At 40.8% G+C, this 22,128-nt stretch overlaps 2 protein-coding genes across 4 annotated transcripts in view; one reads left to right on the top strand and one right to left on the bottom strand.

Moving 5' to 3' along the window:
• The window catches only part of LOC147356961 (uncharacterized), a 356,040-nt gene that overhangs the window by 254,108 nt on the left and 79,804 nt on the right, over positions 1-22,128 (top strand). The window lies entirely within an intron of this gene.
• RGS1 (regulator of G protein signaling 1) lies at positions 15,023-19,086 on the bottom strand. 2 transcript variants are annotated; one of them, XM_086345341.1, is made up of 5 exons: positions 18,929-19,086; positions 18,498-18,578; positions 18,025-18,086; positions 16,534-16,697; positions 15,023-15,837 (listed from the first exon to the last, which is right to left on the bottom strand). In XM_086345341.1, the coding sequence occupies exons 1-5, from the start codon at positions 19,063-19,065 to the stop codon at positions 15,652-15,654; spliced, it is 630 nt and encodes a 209-aa protein (XP_086201467.1). In that variant the 5' UTR covers positions 19,066-19,086; the 3' UTR covers positions 15,023-15,651. The 2 variants fall into 2 exon arrangements, with proteins under 2 accessions (XP_086201467.1, XP_086201469.1); XM_086345343.1 differs by having other exon boundaries at positions 19,037-19,086.

Here is a 22,128-nt window from a genome sequence, read left to right as displayed (position 1 = left end):
GTAAAGTAGCCCTTCCTGTGTGACCCAGTTGAAGCAAGACATTTGGATCCTGCACTGACCAGTCCTTGACTGCAGCTGTAAACCTGGCCAAGCTGCTTCCGGTGGATGAGGGCAGTTCCTGGAGAGGAAGCACCAGTGAGCTGTCAGCCACCCTAACTCCCAGCTCTGGAAGAGAGTGCCTCAGGTCTGAAGGGATTTTGCCCTTACAGTATCCTCTACCATCCGTCCCTCGCACCACCCTCTTATAATGGTTCACATGGAGTGTTCACCCACATCCAGGAATAGCTGCCCAGGTTCTGGAAGTTTTCTTGGGGAAGACTTCTCAGAGGCAAATCAGTGGGTGGATGACTTCGCCGACACCATCACTGCACTTGGTTAGAGACCACACTTGGTCCTTTCTCTTCTGTGACTCATCCTAGATTCCTCTCACTTTGGGTCAGGTCTTCTGATGGTGTTGGTGCCTTACGTGGTGAGGTGTCCAGGGCTCTGATTTCCATGTCGCCACACCTCTCCCAGGCCTGCCTGCTGCACTGGTAGCAAACATGGACACTCTGATTCTGGCCCTTTGGTTCCCAGACCCGTGGATTCTACAGCACCGTGTAATGGTCATGAGGAAGGGTACAATTTTTTTTATTCTAGGGGATGACACACCTTCCTTGAAGGCTATCATCTCAAAGTGGAGCCTCAGCTGTGCCATAGTAAGACCATTCCATGAGACCTTCTGGCAGGAAAGGCAGATTTGTACCCCAATATATACTGATTCAAGTCAAGATGAGTCACTGCTTCTTAAGAGTGGGAGGGATCCAGTGTAATCAACCTGCCATGAAGTGGTTGGTTGTTCTCCTTGAGGTTTCATTTGTTGAACATTGACTTCTTTTTCTTTTTTGAAAATCTATTTGGGATATGCTCTCATTTAAAAGAAAAAAGTTTGTTTTTGGCTCTGCTGGGTTTTCATTTCTGCGTGGGCTTTCTCTAGTTGTGGTGAGAGGGGCCACCCTCCAGTTGTGGTGCCTGGGCTTCTCGTTACAGAGGCATCTCTTGTCGCAGAGCATGGGCTCTGGGCCAGGAGGCTTCGGTAGTTGTGGCACATGGGTTTACTTGTCCCATGACATGTGTCTTCTTGGAGCAGGGTTGAACCTGTTTCCCTTGCTTTGGCAGGTGGATTCTCAACTGCTGAGCTACCAGGGAAGTCTTGATTTCTTTTTCTTTATGGTTGAACATTGGCAAGGGCAGTAGCCAGAGTGGCTTTCAGAGGTGGAAGTCCATTCTCTTGGGCCAGCCATCTCTACCACCATGGCTGTTCTGTTCATGAACCCCAAAGGGCTGGCTGATGACCGAGGCTGTCTGGGGTCAGCTGGCATAGTTATTCTGTCTGCTTGGTTGTTCTCATCTTTTGTGTGGTGGGTGTTGCCGTGTAATATAAAGACTTGCACACTTTCGAATTCTCTGATAGGTCCACCCACGTGCATCTTCTCAAGACCTTTTTATTCCCAACTATCCAATCTCTCTCCTTCCAGGCCCCAGTTCACCAGCCAAGCTGTTCACCACTTCCCATGAGTCAATATCAATTCTAACCTTAGGTCACTTTTCCTTCCATATGAAGTGGATGAGCAGGTGCATTGTCCCTAATTCTGCGCCTGGGAAGGGTTTCCACTTGTTGCTCCCTTTTGAGTCTACCTCTTAGTAGAACTATATTACAGAATCAGTCGATTTTCAGCTAGCACCTACATACTATCCCAGCACAGAAGTGGTTTTCTTCCTCCATCATTAGTCATGAGGGAACCCTGAGCTCCTGCTGAGGTTCAGTTCTGGGCTGACCATTTCCATCTCTCAGGGGATTGCTGCTGGGCCCACCTGATCTTATGTTCTGATGGTCTGAGAGAACCCAGCTCATCTTGATTAGGCCCAGTCACCTCTGGGATCTCTGAGCTGGGCTGACTTTTCACATGAGTCCTAACTGAGACAAGACCCCTGAGTGTTTGCTCCCTACATCCATCGTCCACCGTGTAAAGATTGTGCCACTGTGTTACACTATCGGTAACAGAGTAGTAGGCTGATGGAACTTCAGAGTGAAGTTAGCAGGCCTGTTTGACTTTCTCCCAATGCTCTGTGCTCTGCTCTGATTGTGTTAGCAGTACCTTGGCCCCCACTTTGCTCTTATTTTTCTATTTCCCAAGTACCCAGAACCTGAGTGGGGAAGGACATTGAGCCCTTCAAGATCACCACACAGGAAGCTATTAGGCTACTGTGACTGTGTGTCTGCGGATGGGGTGGTGACATCTCCTGCAGCATCACCCCCTTTACCAGGTCTTCTCCTCCCAGTGTGGATGGGGTCTCTTGCCAGCTCAGTGTGTTGCTCTGTCTTGTCACCACTCTGCTCCTGACTCTAGTGGGGTGCTTTAGCATCCCTTGAGGACACCTTGTTCCCATGCGTGTCCTCAAAGGTTTACAGAACGCTCATGAGGTGTATGTGTGTGTGGAGGGGTTGCCCATTTACTGCTCATAACTCTTATGCTCTCTCCTCTCCTGCAGATTTTGGATCAGCATCAAAGGGCAATCTGAGCTTCAGGCACCAGGTATATCTCAAGCACCTTTCTCCTCCAGCTCTGTCCCACTGTTTTTTTTGTTTTTGTTTTTTAATTTGTTTTTTATTGCAGATAATTGCTTTATGGAATTTTGTTGTTTTCTGTCAAACCTCAAATGAATAAGCCATTAGAATAGTCGCTCAGTCATGTCCTACTCTTTGCGACCCCATGAATCGCAGCAGGCCAGGCCTCCCTGTCCATCACCAACTCCAGGAGTTCACTCAGACTCACATCCATCGAGTCAGCAATGCCATCCAGCCATCTCATCCTCTGTCGTCCCCTTCTCCTCCTGCCCCCAATCCCTCCCAGCATCAGAGTCTTTTCCAATGAGTCAACTCTTCGCATGAGGTGGCCAAAGTACTGGAGTTTCAGCTTTAGCATCATTCCTTCCAAAGAAATCCCAGGGCTGATCTCCTTCAGACTGGACTGGTTGGATCTCCTTGCAGTCCAAGGGACTCTCAAGAGTCTTCTCCAGCACCACAGTTCAAAAGCATCAATTCTTAGGCTCTCAGCTTTCTTCACAGTCCAACTCTCACATCCATACATGACCACAGGAAAAACCATAGCCTTGACTAGACGAACTTTTGTTGGCAAAGTAGGTATACATATATCCCCTCCCTTTTGAACCTCTCTCCCTTCTCCCTCCCCATCCCACGCCTCTAGGTTGATACAGAGCCCCGTTTGAGTTTCCTGAGCCATACAGCAAATTCCCGTTGGCTATCTATTTTACATCTGGTAATGTAAGCTTCCAAGTTACTCTTTCCATGCATCTCACCCTCTCCCCTGCCTCCCCATGTCCATAAGTCTATTCTCTATGTCTGTTTCTCCATTGCTGCCCTGTAAATAAATTCTTCAGTACCATTTTTCTAGATTCTGTATATGTGTATTAGAATACAATATTTATCTTTATTTTTCTGACTCATTTCATTCTATATAATAGGTTCTAGGTTCATCCACCTCATCAGAACTGACTCAAATGCATTCCTTTTTATGGCTGAGTAATATTCCATTGTGTATATGTACCACTACTTCTTTATCCATTCATCTGTTGATGGACATCTAGGTTCCTTCCATGTTCTAGCTATTGTAAATAGTGCTGCAATGAACAATGGGATACATGTGTCTTTTTCAACCCTGGTTTCCTGAGGGTTTATGCCTAGGAGTGGGATTTCTAGGTCAAATGTGGTTTTATTGCTAGTTTTTTAAGGAATCTCCGTACCATCTTCCACAGTGGCGGTGTCAATTTACATTCCCACCAACAGTGTAAGAGTATTCCCTTTTCTCCACACCCTCTCCAGCATTTATTGTTTGTAGACTATTTGATGATGGCCATTCTGACTGGTGTGAGGTGATATCTCATTGTGGTTTTGATTTGCATTTCTCTAATAATGAGTTATGTTGAGCATCTTTTCATGTGTTTGTTAGCCATCTGTATGTCTTCTTGGGAGAAATGTCTGTTTAGGTCTTTTCCCCACTTTTTGATTGGGTTGTTTGATTTTCTGGCATTGAGTTGTATGAGCTGCTTGTATATTTTGGAAATTAATCCTTTGTCAGTTGTTTCATTTGCTATTATTTTCTCCCATTCCGAGGATTGTCTTTTCACCTTGCTTATAGTTTCCTTTGCTGTGCAAAAGCTCTTAAGTTTAGTCAGGTCCCACTTGTTTATTTTTGTTTTTATTTCCATTACTCTAGGAGGTGGGTCATAGAAGATCTTACTCTGATTTATGTCATCTAGTGTTTTGCCTATGTTTTTCTCTAAGAGTTTTATAGTTTCTGGTCTTACATTTAGGTCTTTAATCCATTTTGGGTTTATCTTTGTGTATGGTATTAGGAAGTGTTCTAATTTCATTCTTTTACATGTAGCTGTCCAGTTTTCCCAGCACCATTTACTGAAGAGGCTGTCTTTGCCCCATTGTATATTCTTGCCTCCTTTGTCAAAAATAAGGTACGCATAGGTACATGGGTATTTCTGGGCTTTCTATCTGGTTCTGTCCCCACTGTTTTTAGGCCTGATTTGTGCATTTTGAACCTCTCTCCTTTTAGGATGAATTGTTTCGTAGGTGGTTCTTTGGTCTCTCAGGAAAATGCCCTGGTGAGTTCACTGCCCTAGTCTTCCTGGTTTGCACTGAATTCACACTTCCTGCCTGATGCCCAGCTTAACTGCAGCTCTGCTTTCCAGAGCCTCACACTACATTTGCTTGGAATCCTGACTTTTACTTGGTGATTGGCTCTGATTATAAACCTCAGAGGATTTATATCTACATCTATCGTATGTAGCCCTAAATGGAGTCAGAGTGAGTGAGCTGAAAGTACACATGGCCTGGCCAACTTGTTTCCACGTCATGTTTTTATCAGTTGCAGAAATTTCCATCACTAATCCTTTTCCTGCTTCTTAGTCGTCACCTCCCATTTTTTATGTTGTTTTTGGCATTTTCTGTTCTCAGTTGCATCCGAAACAAGCTTTTCACATATTGTTCTCATCCACGGCTTACATCCTCTCTTCCAGGCAGCTCTATCTTGAAGAACATCACAGGGTCAGAGAGATAATCTTTGCCTCGTGTGGGAACTGAGTAACACTGCACTGGGGTGGAGACCTCGCCCTGTTTTTTTTTTCCAGGATGGTGCCATATAGCTTTCTAAATGAAAAAGAAATTGCTTAAACTTAAACATATATCAGTGTCTTTATATTTATCAGGATAAAACTCTCTAGTTACGCTAACAAATCACTGCCAGGTCTTAAGAGGCTTTTGGTTTTCACTCACACAAATGCCAAAGCAGTTTGCTTCACTGTTTCAAGTGTGACAATTCCTCCGTGTGACTTTGCAATGTCAGCGTCCTTCGCTTCTGGCAGTGCATGTGGGGATGAAAGAGGCAAACTGCGTGTCTTCTTGACAGCTCTGGAAATGGTGTCTGTCCCTTCTGTTCACCCCACAGAACTCAGTTTTGTGGCTCTAATAATTCATGGTAAAATATTAAATTGCAGTTGAAGGAAAAAAATGCTGAATTCAAATAAAAGAGCTACTAAGAAGTATATATCCAAATACTGACTGTATAGAAATATTCATGGTGGTGGTGGTTTAGTTGCTAAGTCATGTCCAACTTTTTGTGACCCCCATGGATTTTAGCTCGTCAGGCTCCTCTGTCCATGGGATTCTCCAGGCAAGAATACTGGAGTGTGTTGTCATCTCCTTCTCCAGGGGATCTTCCTGACCCAGGGATCACATCCCACATCTCCTGTGTCTCCTGCATTGTAGGCAGATTCTTTAACACTGCACCATCTGGGAAGCCTGCATAGAAGGTTCTGCATTTGCCTTTCACTCTAAGGGGGCTGGGAAATATGGTTTTCCTGGCATCCATGGAAAAAGCCTAAAACTGGTGAGCCTCTAAGCAGTCTCTACCATACCCTCATACAAGGAAAGAGGAAAAGAAATCATTACTTGAGGACAATAATAATGGTGAAAGCAAAAAATTATAGATGTGACCCAAGTAATATTAGTAAGTAGTAGGACAGACTTGTTCTAGCCCTTTAATGGTATAGCTCAGTAATGCCAGAATTTTCATTTATTTGAGTTTCAGAGGTTGCAGTTAATCCAGTAATAGTTCAAAAAGTCACCTGGGTTATTCTGAGTTTAACCCCTGCTTTGCTGTGTACCTGCCAATTCTCTGAAGCCACATCCTTCCTCCAGGACAAAATCCCCAGTCCCTCCTCTGAGCTCACATGGCCCATTGTTCTGTCTGTTGAGAGGAGACTGGGATAGACCCCAGGAAGTCCACAGGAGCAGAAGGGCAGGACGTATGTGGTTCCTTAGCCTCCCAGAATCTGGGGAGAGGAGGTCTGGGCTGCTTTCGCTCTTTAACAGGCACTCTGGAAAGGGGCATGCACCATCCAGCCAAGTTTGTGAGTGTGGAGGGAGAGGACTTGCTGAAGGAGGCATGCTTGATGTGACTGGATGCCCATGGACATTGCATATGGAGCTGATGGCACCTGGAGGCTTTTTAGCAGGTTGGGACCACACAGTCTCTCCCATCATGGGGAAGAGGGGGTGCCAGTCCTGTGTGGATTTTCATCAGGGACCCAGAGAAAGCTCAGGGGAGGGTGTCTCTTAGACAGTCTTGCTTGCCGCTCTTCCTCATCTCTCTCAAAATGCTTAGTCTATCTGCCTGCCTCTCCTTCTGCTGTTTTCTTTCCAAGAGCACCAAGAGCCTCTCACTAGCTGGAGCCGTATCTTAGTCATCTCTGTTTCCCTGGCACCCAGCAAAGCTTTTGGCATGAAGCAGGTATCACTGATTGGTGAGTCTATCAAGGAAGCCATCATCTAGTTCAATTCTAAAGGCACACAGTGGAGCCTAGAATTCTGAATATGAATTAAGAAACCCCTGAGCAAGGAGTATTTTGTGTTTATTTTCCCCCTCAACTTTGAGACTTCTAATCACCTCCTTAGATAGTATGAATTATGATCATTCTAGTCAAAACCATGCCAAATAAACATCCTAGGAAGTATCTTACTCAGTTCTTTATATGGGAACGTGTTCTACCCATGACTTGTTAGCAGTGGGTCATTTGTAAGCACTGAATTAACTGACAGATTTAAGGTAAAAAAAATCAAAAGAGTAAGACACAGTCTGTTTCTATGGATATCTCAAGCTGAGGGTTTCAAGGCAGAGCATGAAAGGTAAGACCAGTGGAAAGAATGCCAATTTTACTGATTTAAACCTAGCCTGAATTTTAAAAAACTGAATTTTTACCTTCTGGGTTTGACTAAAATAGCAACAGGTAGTGTGGGGAGAGGATAGGATAATATCTGAACTCCGCTCCATTCCTGTCCGTTTTCCGTCTCTCTCCAGAAATGAAGGGCAAACTCGTCACCTATTTTGAGGAGTTAAGGTAAGAATGACTGAAGGAAAAAAGTGTGCCAGGGGAATGACTGGCTACCTTCAGGTTTCTCATCTTCTTTCTTGTCTCCATGGATAAGAAATGAGCACTAGAACATTCCACTGGTCACATGGATCCACTGTCAAGCTAGGGGCCAAGCCTGCCCTCTGAGGACACAGAATTCCTGCCGCAGAGTCACGGTCATCACACCCCTTCATGCTGTCTGCTGCTGCTCATCACTGGGGCAGTTTCTGTTTCTGTCTGACAGCCTTGTCTCTCTCGTCTGGATCCTACACTTCAGTTTTGTTTTCTGTCTTTAAAAGGTGCTTTCAATCTCAGCAATTTCTTGCTGCAAATCTGTTGAGTATCTTCATCCTTGGTTTTTATTCTCAGTCTGGATGAGGGCTTTCAAGACTCTGCTTTTGTCCTAGAGATCTTTGAGGGAAAAAATGTGGAATGCTTTGTATGTAGGTTCGTTATGAATAAGCTGTTATCTGTTGAAAGCTCTACATAATTTATTTTGCATGTGGAGCCTCTTACAAACATATGCCTTAATCTTCCTCCAGGGATCCCTTCTTCTGAGTTGTTTGATGCATATTTGCAACTGAAAGACCTCAAAGGTGATCTATTTAAAACTGAGCTGGAAAGGGCATTGTTGTGATTTTAAGGGCCCAGGCTAGACACCACAGAGGTACCACCCATGTTCTTCTATCTTATTATTCTCACAGCAAATCACTCCCCGAATCTTGTCCTTTCTCCCTCTTCCCATTGCCTTGATTTCTGCCCTGATTCTCTCTTGCTGGGCTACAAAACTGCTTTCCTCTTTAGCTTTTCTTCCTGAGTTATGTCTTCCTTTGTAATTGTCTTCCACACCAAATCCGGAATTAGCTTTTAAAACACAAAGTAGTCATGTCACTTGCAGGAAGGAGCTTGACACAGTGCAGAGTCTTCGGAAGCACACACTTGTTGTTGTTGTTGTTGCGTAGTTGCTAAGCCACACATACCTGGATTCAAACCCTGGGTCTGCCACTCACTGGTTCTGTGCCCTTAGATAAATTTGTCCATCTTTTTGGTTATACTTTTGTTGATCAATAAGATGAGGTTAAGAGTGGTTATCCCAGAGAGTTCTGATGTGGACTCAACAAGTAACTTGTAAGTCAACGCCAATAGTTCTGTCTTTTGCTCATTTCTTCAAACTTCAGTGGTGACCTATCATATAAAGGATAAAACTCATGCTCTTTGGAACGACTGTGTTTCTTTTCAGAATATGCCCTAAACTACCTTCTCTGCTCTTCCTTTTATCCTCTTGCCCCCATATAGTCCAGCCACACTGAATAAATCACCATTGCTGAATACAGAGTATAATTTTTTCTTATTTCCTGACCTTTTCACAAACTATTTCCTGAAATGTCCTCACCTTCTTTCTTCCCTGGATGGGGTTTATTTATTCTTCAAGATCCAACCCAATTATCCCTTTCCTCTGGAAAAGATGGAGAAATGAGCCAGCTAATATCATAACAAGCAAAAGTGCATATTAAAATCAGAACAAAACCAAAATCTTTTCCCGGATGAACCAATCTGATGTCTATTTTAAACCATTACTACTTGAGTAACTATTTTTTGCTAAGAAAATGTGCAGTTAAAGAACTTTTTAGAAGGCTTATGCTTTTCACTTGAGAAATAGGAGGCTGGTTTTTCTCTGAGTGACATGGAGAGTGTCTGTGTGGAGGGTCCCTAAACTCTTAGAAATTGCACATACTCAGCTACATGGATTGTGGACCTCTGACTCTGCTTGGAGATTGATAGGATAGAGAGGAAGGATGATAAGGACATTTAATTCTGAAGTGTAATGACATGGCTGACACAGTGGTCCATGTCTAAGACACGGGCTTACCATGCGCCATTCCTTCTTATGTAAACCGAACAGCTCCCTGAGCCTGGGAACCTGACTTCTTTTTCAATCATCAAGACTCCTGCCACAGGTCTTCCCCAAATGGCAACATTCCAGATTAAGGCAAGATCCACATGGGTTTATAAATTTGGTTCTTTTGGGATTGGATTAGAATCCTTAGCCTAATCTTTCATCAATTATGGCAGTTTTAAAATAATATAGACAATTCTAAACTATAGCACAATCACTTTTGGCTTTAAACTTCAATTTGAGAAGATAAAATATGTGTGGCATTTCAGGGCAGTCAGGTTTTCAAATGAGATGTAAGGTAATATAAACATTCAAGACACTCAGCCAACTCATTTCTTCTCTCCATCTATCCTTCCCTCCCTCTCTTTCATTTCTCTTTTGTCCTGTTTTCAAATTTCAAGTGAAATGAACCACTGAGGGGTACATACCCAGTTAAATACTGACTATATAGAAACATCCATAGAAGGTTCTATATTCTGCCACTGACTTATTTGTAGACAAGTTTCATTTAGATTAGGAACTGAGTAAGATGCAAAATTTTGCCATTGGAGTGATACAGTTTTAGCTTTTGAAACTAAGCAGGACCTTGCAGAGCTTTCCTGAGGTAGACTCCCCTCCCTTATGTCCCCAGTCTCTTGTTTGTAGAAAACCTTTAGCCTCCTAGGTCTTCCCTGAGTTCCAAAGAGCACACTTAATCAGAGAAGTGAGAAAATACAGAAAGGAAAACAGTCAAACAAGATAAAATAATGGTATTTTAGCCATAAAACAGAATCATGAACCTTTATTTTTCTCCTTAGGGGCTGTAGATAATATTCTGAGCCACCATGTCCTCAAGTTATTTTGCAGATACTAAAACCCCAACTTCTGCTTTATTGACTATGCCAAAACCTTTGACTGTGTGGATCACAATAAACTGTGGAAAATTCTGAAAAAGATGGGAATACAAGACCACCTGACCTGCCTCTTGAGAAATCTGTATGCAGGTCAGGAAGCAACAGTTAGAACTGGACAGGGAACAACAGACTGGTTCCAAATAGGAAAAGGAGTACGTCAAGGCTGTATATTGTCACCCTGCTTATTTAACTTATATGCAGAGTACATCATGAGAAACGCTGGTCTGGAAGAAACACAAGCTGGAATCAAGATTGCCGGGAGAAATATCAATAACCTCAGATATGCAGATGACACCACCCTTATGGCAGAAAGTGAAGAGGAACTCAAAAGCCTCTTAATGAAAGTAAAAGTGGAGAGTGAAAAAGTTGGCTTAAAGCTCAACATTCAGAAAACGAAGATCATGGCATCTGGTCCCATCACTTCATGGGAAATAGATGGGGAAACAGTGGAAACAGTGTCAGACTTTATTTTTCTGGGCTCCAAAATCACTGCAGGTGGTGACTGCAGCCATGAAATTAAAAGACGCTTACTCCTTGGAAGGAAAGTTATGACCAACCTAGATAGCATATTCAAAAGCAGAGACATTACTTTGCCAACAAAGGTCCGTCTAGTCAAGGCTATGGTTTTTCCTGTGGTCATGTATGGATGTGAGAGTTGGACTGTGAAGAAGGCTGAGTGCCGAAGAATTGATGCTTTTGAACTGTGGTGTTGGAGAAGACTCTTGAGAGTCCCTTGGACTACAGGGAGATCCAACCAGTCCATTCTGAAGGAGATCAGCCCTGGGTGTTCTTTGGAAGGAATGATGCTAAAGGTGAAACTCCAGTACTTTGGCCACCTCACGCGAAGAGTTGACTCATTGGAAAAGACTCTGGTGCTGGGAGGGATTGGGGGCAGGAGGAGAAGAAGACGACAGAGGATGAGATGGCTGGATGGCATCACTGACTTGATGGATGTGAGTCTGAGTGAACTCCTGGAGTTGGTGATGGACAGGGAGGCCTGGTGTGCTGCGATTCATGGGGTCGCAAAGAGACAGACACGACTGAGCGACTGAACTGAACTGAAAACCCCACCAGGTGCAAGAAATTAACTGCATGCTCTTCACAAGCAGGTAGACCCTAGACTGATTGGAACCAGAAGGTTGAGATGTTGACTCCCAAAATACCACCTGTTACCTCATCATCAGCCAATCAGAAGAATGTCCATGAGCTAATCAGACACCCTGCAATCCTCACCCTAACACTGACTTCAAAAACCCTTCCCTAAAAGCCACTGTGGAGTTTGAGTCTCTTCAGCCTATTTTCCTTGCTTGGTCCCATGTTGGATGCCTGGCAATAAACCTCAATGTGCTGTCAGTAGATCACCATAGCGTGGTGTCAGTAGATCCACCACAGACTGGTGTCAGTAGATCCGCCACAGCCTGGTGTCAGTAGATCCACCACAGCCTGGTGTCAGTAGATCCGCCACAGCCTGTAGTCAGTAGATCCGCCACAGCCTGGAGTCAGTAGATCCGCCACAGCCTGGAGTCAGTAGATCCGCCACAGCCTGGAGTCAGTAGATCCGCCACAGCCTGCTGTCAGTAGATCCGCCACAGCCTGGAGTCAGTAGATTGGTTTTGATGTGTGTTGGGCAAGTGGATCCTAGTTTGGTTCCGTAACACTTTTAGGATACTGGTCTCAACAAGACAGGTAGTGGTATTTCTGCAGTTGGGCAGTATATATTGTTGTTGTTGTTGTTCTGTAGATTGGATTTCATGCAGTCTTGAGGAAATTCTCTTTTTCTGTGTACTAACAACATTTATTTATATCTGTGGTAGTTTAAATCAGCTTTTACTCTATTTTTCCCTTCACATATGTCAGAATTTCTTATTTTTAATGACAAATCATCAGAGATTCCTATTAATATAGCCAATCTAGTCTATGTTTGCATACAAAGTAAAAGAAATTTGAACTTTAGTTTTATCCTATATGTGCTAAATGTGTACTTTTTATTGGACTTCATTCAGAGCATCTGATTTCTACCTTCATAGATTCCAACTTTTCTAAAATATACATACTATATTAGGATTAATGTAAAATATGTCTGAGAAAAGTATATTTGTTTTTAATTTTTAGATGAATTGATTTTCATACATACAAATCATACTTATTGTTCACTGCCAGTGCTTTACTATTACAATAGAACACAGCATATGAGCTGAGCATCTCAGATGGAATGAGTGGATCAGATTTCTCTAATCATATTCCTGTAAATGATTTAGTAAAACATCCACACCATAATAAGCAATGCCAATGAAAAGAAATCTTTTCAAGTTTTCTGCAATATCTTGAATCTCTGCAGCCATGGTGACATTTTTTTGTCATTTTGAAAGTGAAGAAATGTCTTACATGTTTGTTTTGATCATCTGTCCTTAAATTGGATGTCTGTTTAACATGATATCTTATGAAGACAAAGACCAGAACCATATATTTTATGACCAATGTGTGTATTAGACAGTGGCACTTCTAATTCCTCACAGTTTGAAGGGCCTGAACTATTTAACATGACGGCAGTGCTAGAAATAGGTGCAGAGTGTTTTGTGTTTATATGGACTCAGTTCACCTCCAGTAGACATTGAAAATAACTATATAGTGATATAAGGTATTAGAAAGCCTTTATAGAAGAGTAATTCTACCTGTGCCTTGAAGAATTCATTGGATTTTGAAAACTAGAAGGAGGTAGGAAAAAGCATTTGTAGAGATAGTAGATTAACCAAAGGAAAGTGAAGATGAAGGCTTCTTCAAAAAAGACAAGTAATGCAGAGTGATGTCAAGTAGGAAGGATACCTAGAGGGGAGTCATGCAAATTATACCTTGAAGATCTCACTAGGAATGTTTCTAATTCTAGAAAGTGAAATTTATACTCTATATTGTATGTCATGGGAGATGACATGGCCAGATCTGAGTCTTGGAAAGTGACGTCTGTGGCTATTCAGAGGATGGATTGAAAATAATTGTCTGGAAGAAAGGAAACAAATCACATGAATGAGCAAGCAGTGAGATCCCATGTTAGCGCAGGGGGCACAGAAAAAGAGCAAGTGACATGCCAACTGCACACATAGATTTTAGAAGGATAACCGAGGGAATTTTGTGATGGAATGAGTAAGGGAAAGAAATACCTGATGATGGTGATGAAACCGGACTTCCCTCCTAAGCCTCTTTTATAATAGTTATAGCTGCTAAATCATGGAATTAAGTTAAGGTAGAGACATTGAAAAGGAGAGATATTACTTTGCCAACAAATGTCCGTCTAGTCAAGGCTATGGTTTTTCCAGTGGTCATGTATGGATGTGAGAGTTGGACTGTGAAGAAAGCTGAGCGCCGAAGAATTGATGCTTTTGAACTGTGGTATTGGAGAAGACTCTTGAGAGTCCCTTGGACTGCAAGGAGATCCAATCAGTCCGTTCTGAAGGAGATCAGCCCTGGGATTTCTTTGGAAGGAATGATGCTAAAGCTGAAACTCCAGTACTTTGGCCACCTCATGTGAAGAGTTGACTCATTGGAAAAGACTGATGCTGGGAGGGATTGGGGGCAGGAGGAGAAGGGGATGACAGAGGATGAGATGGCTGGATGGCATCACTGACTCAATGGATGTGAGTTTGAGTGAACTCCGGGAGTTGGTGATGGACAGGGAGGCCCGGTGTGCTGCGATTCATGGGGTCGCAAAGAGTCAGACATGACTGAGCAACTGAACTGAACTGAACTGAACTGAGAGACAATTTGGATTGTCCCGTGGAAATTCAGGAGCAGTACTTTTAAAACCCATCTACATATTGCACCATTGCTATGTGCCTAATGACAACCTAGTGTGTACTGAGAATGTCCAGAGTATCACATTGTGGTGTGTGGATGGCTGATGATTCAATAATACGTGGGACACGGGTGCATGGGAAGATATAACTTTGCAGGATATGCTGGGCTATACATCATCTTGATTATCTTTATGTAGGTGTTCCTACAGAGCAGTCTTGTGTTCCTATTTAAGTAACACCTAGGACTGCAGAAGACTCGAGGATTTAGGAAATGTCTTCTGGCCAGTTGAGGGCAGTGTTGTGGAGTAGAAGGAGCAGAAATGGTGTGCTCAGAAGGTTTATGTATATAATCCCTGACTTTAGGACTCTCTCTTAACCCCAGGATTCCTGACCCTGGATAACCAGAGCATCTTCAGAATCACCTGGAATTTCCTCTTAAAATATAGATTCTGTACCTTGGGGATTCTGCTTCAGTCAGTCTGGAGTAGGGTCCTGAAATTGGTGTTTTGTTTTTTAACATCCTAGGTAATTTTAGTAGTTAAATTTGGGAAATAGCAATTTAATCTTACTAGTCACTGCTTTCATAGGATTGATATAGACATTAAATGAGAAAATACATTTGACTTTTATAAGCTTTAAAACATAATAAACTACTAGTTGTTAATTAGATGACTTGAAATAAATTTCCCATTCCTTTTAAAGACTTCAATTTCTCATCAGTTTGAAGCATGACTGTATGAGAGCATATTATATTTGTTTGATCTTTATACATTGTGATAGAAGAGAGAAGACTAATGAATTCTGTCCAATACATGCACATAATACATATAATATAAATTAATTGGATGATAGTTTTTGATGTTGAAGAGGTAAAAGAGAGTAGACTCTTGCTTAAATTTTTGTTAAATCTGAAAAATAAGCACCAGATTTTAAAGATGGCAAGAAAATATAAACAGAAATCGTTTCTATATTAATACAAAACTCACATTTATTATTGACACTGTGATAATTTAATTTACAAATATATTCTGACTTTCCAACTTTAAGGCAATAGCTTAAGTTAAATACATTGTTCTCTTCTTCATCTCTTTCAAGCCCCCCAAACAATCAAACAAACAACACTGAAAAACTTGGTCTGCAACAGCAATGGAGATTCTGAAACACAGACTTTTCAAAGTAAAAGAAATTTCAGCAGCTCAATCCAGTCTCTGTATAATACTATGCAGCATAAATACCACTTGACCTTGAAGCTTACAGCATGTTTTAATGAGTTTCAAAATCTTTTTTCACAGTTTCTGTGTGGCGAGTGTTACCCGGCCTTCTCAGTGCTGAGGGATGTTCTAATACGCAGGTCCACTTGATTTTATGACAGTACCACAGCATCTCCTTCCTTCTACCATCTCTAATGTTCACCTCACACATCTTCAGCCCTGAGCCTGGATAGCTTCCATGTTAGTCTGTTCTGAGTCATGGGTTCTTCCCTTGGGCCTGTGAGTTGTCCAAAAAGGCCAAAGTGTTCCCCCAGGGAGCCACTCTCTTGCCTTCCTTCTGTACTTGATGCCATCACTAATTCCCTCCAGCCAGGAGCCAGTCACTTTAGACTATTAGCCTGAAGGTCATTCAGAAGATTTAAGTATATATTTGATTTGAGGAACCTGGGATATGAGTCCTTTTCCATAAGAGTATATATGATTTTTTGGGCTTCGTCAAAAGACGTGGGTGTTGGTGCTTTAATCTTCTTTGCTGTAGATTCTCGAGTGCGGAAGTCAATATTGATCTAAAAAAGAAATCCACATTAGTTCATATACACTTCCCATTTGTTGTATATTTTATGATGTTACTGTTGCTTTTAAACTATCTGGGGATGGTGGCTCTAAACTGTTATTTAAATCAGCTTGAATATCTCTTGAATGCCTATGCTAAACATGCCTTTTACTAGGTGTGGAGGAGTTAAAAAAAGAAATATCACAAAGAGGCAGAGATATCTTTGTTCCAAGTTAGCTTACAGTCTCTCTTAAATATTTATATAAGGTGACACATGTATCAAAAAATGTGATGTGCACATTTACAGGAACACAGGATGCTTGAACCAGGAATATTTAGCATGAAGTGGGCATTACTTCTAACTGGAAATAACTTGTGCTGCTGTAATCCATGTATTGCACTAATCCCTCCTTTTCCTAATCCAAGATAAGCCAGCTCATCCAGGGTCCCCTGACACACAGTTCTGGTAAGTGTCACCTTACTCCTTACCCCACCCTATCAAGTTAGCTTGTTTTACAAAACCAATCTTTTATTTAATCTTTTCACAGATATAGAAAATTAGATTATCATTGCACTGAACTATAGAAATACACTTAGATATACAGCAGTGAAAATCATGATGCTCAGAAAGGATTTCATCTTGCAACTATGTTGAATGTTATCCTGTATCTAAATTCCTTTACATATAAGCTGATGGTAATAAACTCACTTGTTTGGCAGCATCTGACTGCACAAATGCCTTATAGATTTTCTCCGCTTTGCAATGCAAAAGATCAGACTTTGTTTTTTTATAGTCTTCACAAGCCAGCCAGAACTCAATATTCTCCTCACTGAACTCAGACTTCAGGAAATTTCCAAAGACGTCTTGACCAGCTAAAAAGACAGAGTGAGGGGGTAAGATAAATTAGTTGAGCCAATAAATGAATAACTTGGAGAAATTTTACAAGAAAAATACTAGCATAGTCTCTGTGTACAAAGGAGAGAGTTGGCTCCTGCTGAAATAGCTGTTTGTAGAGATGGGAAAGCCTTAGAGATCCCTTCATTTATAGTTATCTGTGGTCAAATTCACTTGTCACAGTCACAAAGCTGCTTAGTGGTAGCTACAAAACTGTGCTTTACTTTCATCTGCTAATCAAATTAAAATTCTGCTCTGCAGATTAAAAAACAGTCTCTTGTACTACCAACCCAGCCAGAATGCAGAGTATTTTAGGGAATAAAATACTGACAAAAGGCATTGATTGCATGCTAATCATTAGCAAATATAATTTCTCCATCCAACTCACATAAGTCAGAAGATGTGAGGCCTGTATGTTACATATGTATGCTGTACTGATTATATTACTGAGGCCTTTCAATGGGCCATTTCTATAGCATCATTTGTTTTTCTGAATTGTAAACTAAGGCAGATAATAAGCAGATGAACCAGATTGAACTACTTGATCCCCATGTGAGGGTGTTTGGGAGAAGAGGATCAGCTCCCCGGATAGGGACAAGCTGCCCATCTATGTCCCTGACTGAGGTCCTAATTTTAACAGGATCCCAATGTCTATGATGAGGGTTAAGGTGAGCTGATTTCATTCACCGTCTTCATCAGAAACTCCCCACAAGACTCTGTGGTTTAAAGTCTTTTATTACCATATCTATGTTATAATGTGTCATGTTTTATATAATGTGATTATATGCCATGTGTGTCAACCACCTTCAAGGCAGTAAGACACTGCTTTTGAATCCTTGTTGCTCTAAAAATGCCTGCACATAAAAGTGGGCTGAATGAGTGATTTAACACATATATGAATGGAGAATATAATTAATGGACTGAGTGAATCCTGCTCCTTATATCCCATGGTACAAAAATACATCTTTTAGGTAAGCTTTCAAAATAGTGGTTGAGATGTTTAATTGACTTCTTAAAAGTTTAAACTCCAGAAACCCAGCCTAATTTAAAATTTTGCTCCTATAATGACCCCTGGAAGTACCTAGATGCCTTGGCAAATTTTTCTAAAGGGTGGAAGCAGCACTGAGCTCTGAGCCGTGACACCACAGTGAGGCATAACGTGCTGAAGTTGTCAGTGCTGCACAACTACCAGAGGGCAGCTTTCCACACACCCTCCACCCACAACACTGTACTTTAATGAGTCTGTTCAATTTGTCTGCACACTGAGATAAAGCCAGAGACATCCAACAGTTCATCTGCACTTACTTTGGTTGGCAAGAAGTTTTTCCAGGGATTCAGACCACTGCTTCACTTCATCAGCAGAGAGTCTGCAAGGGGGCAGTATTTACATCCATGAGTATTTTTTTGTGTAAACACAAACGAAATCAGAATGCTGCTGCATTTTGATAATTTCCCAAACTAAGATTCTATGACTAATAAATTTTATTAAAATGTATCTATAAGAAAATAATAATTCGCTTAGAATTACTATTGTTATGAAAGTATCTGCCAGTAACATGTGAAAAATATCCAAATATAGCCTAACAGTATAATAAATAGCAAACATATGCACACACATTTGTACTTAATTTACATTGGTACTAATGTAGCTTAATCTTATTAGGCTTGTTCCTTAAAAGAAACAAAGTCCATTATATCAGTATTACTGTCATGTTAGAATATAGAGCTAGTGCAGAGGCTGCTTATATAGTGACAGTTGCATGTATTAGTATACTTACAGGTCCTTGGACTTGGAAGGCTTCATTCCAGATTCCAGATGTGGGATCATAGATCTCAGGTATGCTTTCACGTCCATTCCACTACAAAAGACACAAAAGTAAATATTCATGTTTATTCAGTACAATACCTTTTATTAAAAAGAAAAGAACATGAAGTTAACCTCTCTAAGGAATCAGGAAAAAAGCTGATACAATGTATGGCTATATTAAAGAGACAGCCACTTTTTATGAGCCAAAGTCTGGAAGAATTCCCACTTCATTTAATGCCCTAGCATGATTCACTTTTAAATACAACCAAATATACTTATAATTCACAGAGGTCCTTGCTCTGATCTAGCTAAACTAAAGGCTCATATTTTCTTCCATTCATTTTCAATCGTTCTGCCATTAAAGATCACCTAAGTCCAAGTTCACAAAATGAAGGAACTTACAAAGTCTTGGGCCTCTTTTTCTGCGTTTTGTCATCTAGAAGTGAATGATCAGTTCCTTTCAGTTCCTTTGGGTTAGCAGAGAGGAACATGCCTGGCATTTTGTCTAACCTTGGCGTGGAGATGGCTGCTGCTCGCATCGTCTCCGGAGGCAAATGTCTGTGAATCCGCGTCTCTGCCGCTTTATATAGTGACGGCTCACAGGCCCTCGCTGTGCAGACAAGTCTGTTTATCAAGTGATGTTGCCACAGACGCTGGAAGTTCCCCCTTTCTTGGTGTGTTGTGACGTGTATCTTGAAAAAAAAATGAGCATACAGTGATGTTTGCGGTTAAAACCTAACCAAATGAGACTAGGTCACTTGATTAGACAGAAAGAAAGAAATTTAGGCCTGCAGAGGCACACACACACACATACCACATGTTAAATCAATCTTTGGTTCTAGAGGATGCTTGTTTTTTCATAAAGACTGCATGTTTCAATGAAACGTTTCATTTGGTGGATTTACTGTATCATGGAGACTAGAGATGGGTCCCCTCCATGATTTGGATAGTCCTTGACTATAAATTCATTTGATCACAATATTTTAAAAGACTTTTTTTTTCTTTCAGAAAGCAGTGTATAGAAATACTTTTTAGTTTATTTGTACAATGCATGTATCTGGTAGGAAGGAGAGTTATGAGAAATTACCCTAACTTTTCCCTACTTCACATCTCATTCCTTATTTCTGTGGCAAGAAATTTCCATGTGCTTTCCAAGGTATGTGCTAGATATTCTACTTGTGACATACAAGTTGATCTTAAGGAGCACATGAATTTTAATATTTAGTTCAAATAAGTAATATATCAAACTGAGTTTTTTGTATACCACTGCTTAGGATAAGAATAAAGTAAAATTAAAAAAAAAACTACAAACAAAAGAATCATTAACATAAAATATGACATAATATGCAAATACACTGATACAAAAGAATTGCACAGTATCAGGATAAAAACTGCTTATGGTAAAAATAAGAATATATTCAGCCAGGCCAATAATATAATTTTTAGATGATGATTTGAATTTTGGCAGTGTCTCTGGAGAGATACAGTGTAGCTTTAATAAAAATCAAGAATTAAAATAAAACCCCAAGAAAGTGAAAGTGAAACTTGCTCAGTTGTGTCTGATTCTTTGTGACCCCATGGACTGTATGTCCACGGAATTCTCCAGGCCAGAATACTGGCGTGAATAGCCTTCTCCTTCTCCCAACCCCAGGGATTGAACCCAGGTCTCCCACATTACAGGCAGATTCTTTACCAGCTGAACCACAAGGGACATCCAAGAATACTGGAGTGGGTAGTCTATTCCTTCTCTAGGGGATCCTCCCAACCCAGGAATCGAACTGGGGTCTCCTGAAACCAGATGACTAATCACTAATTATTAGGGAAGAGGGGTTGGTTCAATATAAGCTCTTACAGAGTTTGTATATACAGTGTGATTTATTTATAGACTGTCCAGTTTATATTTTACCCCTGAAAAGACAAAACGAATTTTACTTAGAGAAGCAAGCTTCTGAAAGTATTAGGTATAGTTGACAAAAGGGAATTGAGTATTACTCTTTCTAGTTAGTTCTGTCATTAGGATAAAAAAATATTTTAAGGAATCACATTTATATTTAAAAATTTACTTACATTTGATGTTTGAAAGATAATGTGATGCATTTAGGAAGAAAACTAGTGAAATAAGCTGGCCTCGGGAAGTTACCCAGACAAAAATGATGAGGTTCAGAGATGTATGACATAAAGACATTCATTTGTGTGTTTCTTGTAGTTCAATCCATAGTTACTTTTCAGTTAAAATCTTCAGCATTGCTCATGTTTATTTATTTAATAACCTCTCATTCCTCTGGATAATTGTGGACATGTTATGATAGAGAAAAATGATTTAAAGTTTACTTCTAAAGGCCACTATTATTGCTATCAAAATATACTAATAATTTGCAAAGCATATTTCTGTAACAGTAATTCCTTTGGATGTTAATAAGTGTTATTAGAACTATGATACCAGCTGTAGCAATGGTTCTGGAACCACATAAGTTTGGGAAATGTTGGGTTAAAGCTAAATAAACTTTTAAAATTAACCACTGCTGATCTTCTGAGAACCTATGTACATTTATCAGTCTAAATGGAGGTGGGTGGTGTGCAGCAATGTCCTAACATTTTTGAGAACTGTACTTTCAGTAAGTAGGGAAATAGTTTGCACAAATAATGTTCTCTTGATAGCATGTTAGGAAGCTCTGGTAAGAGAGAGCAAATAAGTATTTGTCTCTCTCACTTATGTATTAGTAATTCCTTAAACCTCCAATCTTTTGCTACCTTGATATAGACTTTCAAGCTCAAGCATTTGCATGCAGTTACAATTGTGTGCTTTGAAGCCCAAATGGAGAACTAAACTCCTGATTCAGGGGGAGGGGGGAAATCCCTCTGAAATTCACAGTGGGCTGTTGAAGCCACCTCAGTGGCACACTAATGTAGCTGCTGTTTCAAAGGCTGCTTGGCAGCACATGCAAAGCCTGTGTGTACCAGAGCTGGGCAGATCCAGAGGAACTGTATCAGCAGGGTTGATGGTCTATGGCATGGCACTGAAGTTTCCTATCAGTCATACCACATGTTGCTGTCTGATTCCTTTCTGTGAAATCTATTAAGAAATGACAAATGATCAAATAGCATCTTTACTTAATCAATAACTTTGGTTGAAATAGTAGAGGATTTAACAAAAGTCAATAGGATAAACAGGGGCTCTCTCAAACATGATCTTGTCTGTATATTTCTTCTGTGAAACTGTGCTTGAGTAACCAGATTGCAGTCCTAAGAAAAGGAATACTTCATGTTATCTTTTTTTTTAAAAATTAATACTTTATTTTTGGAGCTTTACAGTAAAATAGAGCTGAAAGTACAGAGTTCCCGCATATTCCTTTCACCCCCATCTCCCCCGCAGTCTTCCCCACCATCAATATCTCACATCAGAGTGGTGTGTTTGTTACACAATCAGTGATAAACATACATTGACACATCACTGTTACCTCAAATCCTTAGTGTACGTTGCGGTTCACTTTCGGTGTTGAACATTCTTTGTGTTTTGACAAATGTGTAAGATATACATCTACCATTATGGTGTCATAAGAAGAGACATTGTGCATTAAAAATTCCAGTGTTACCTTTTAAAA

This window comes from Bos grunniens, chromosome 16 (genome assembly GCF_055505025.1).
Source record: "Bos grunniens cultivar Pamir isolate PY7600 chromosome 16, Bosgru_T2T1.0, whole genome shotgun sequence".
Lineage (NCBI taxonomy): Eukaryota > Metazoa > Chordata > Mammalia > Artiodactyla > Bovidae > Bos > Bos grunniens.
Note: the sequence above shows the minus strand (reverse complement) of the source record. Positions and strands in the feature narration are given on the sequence as shown.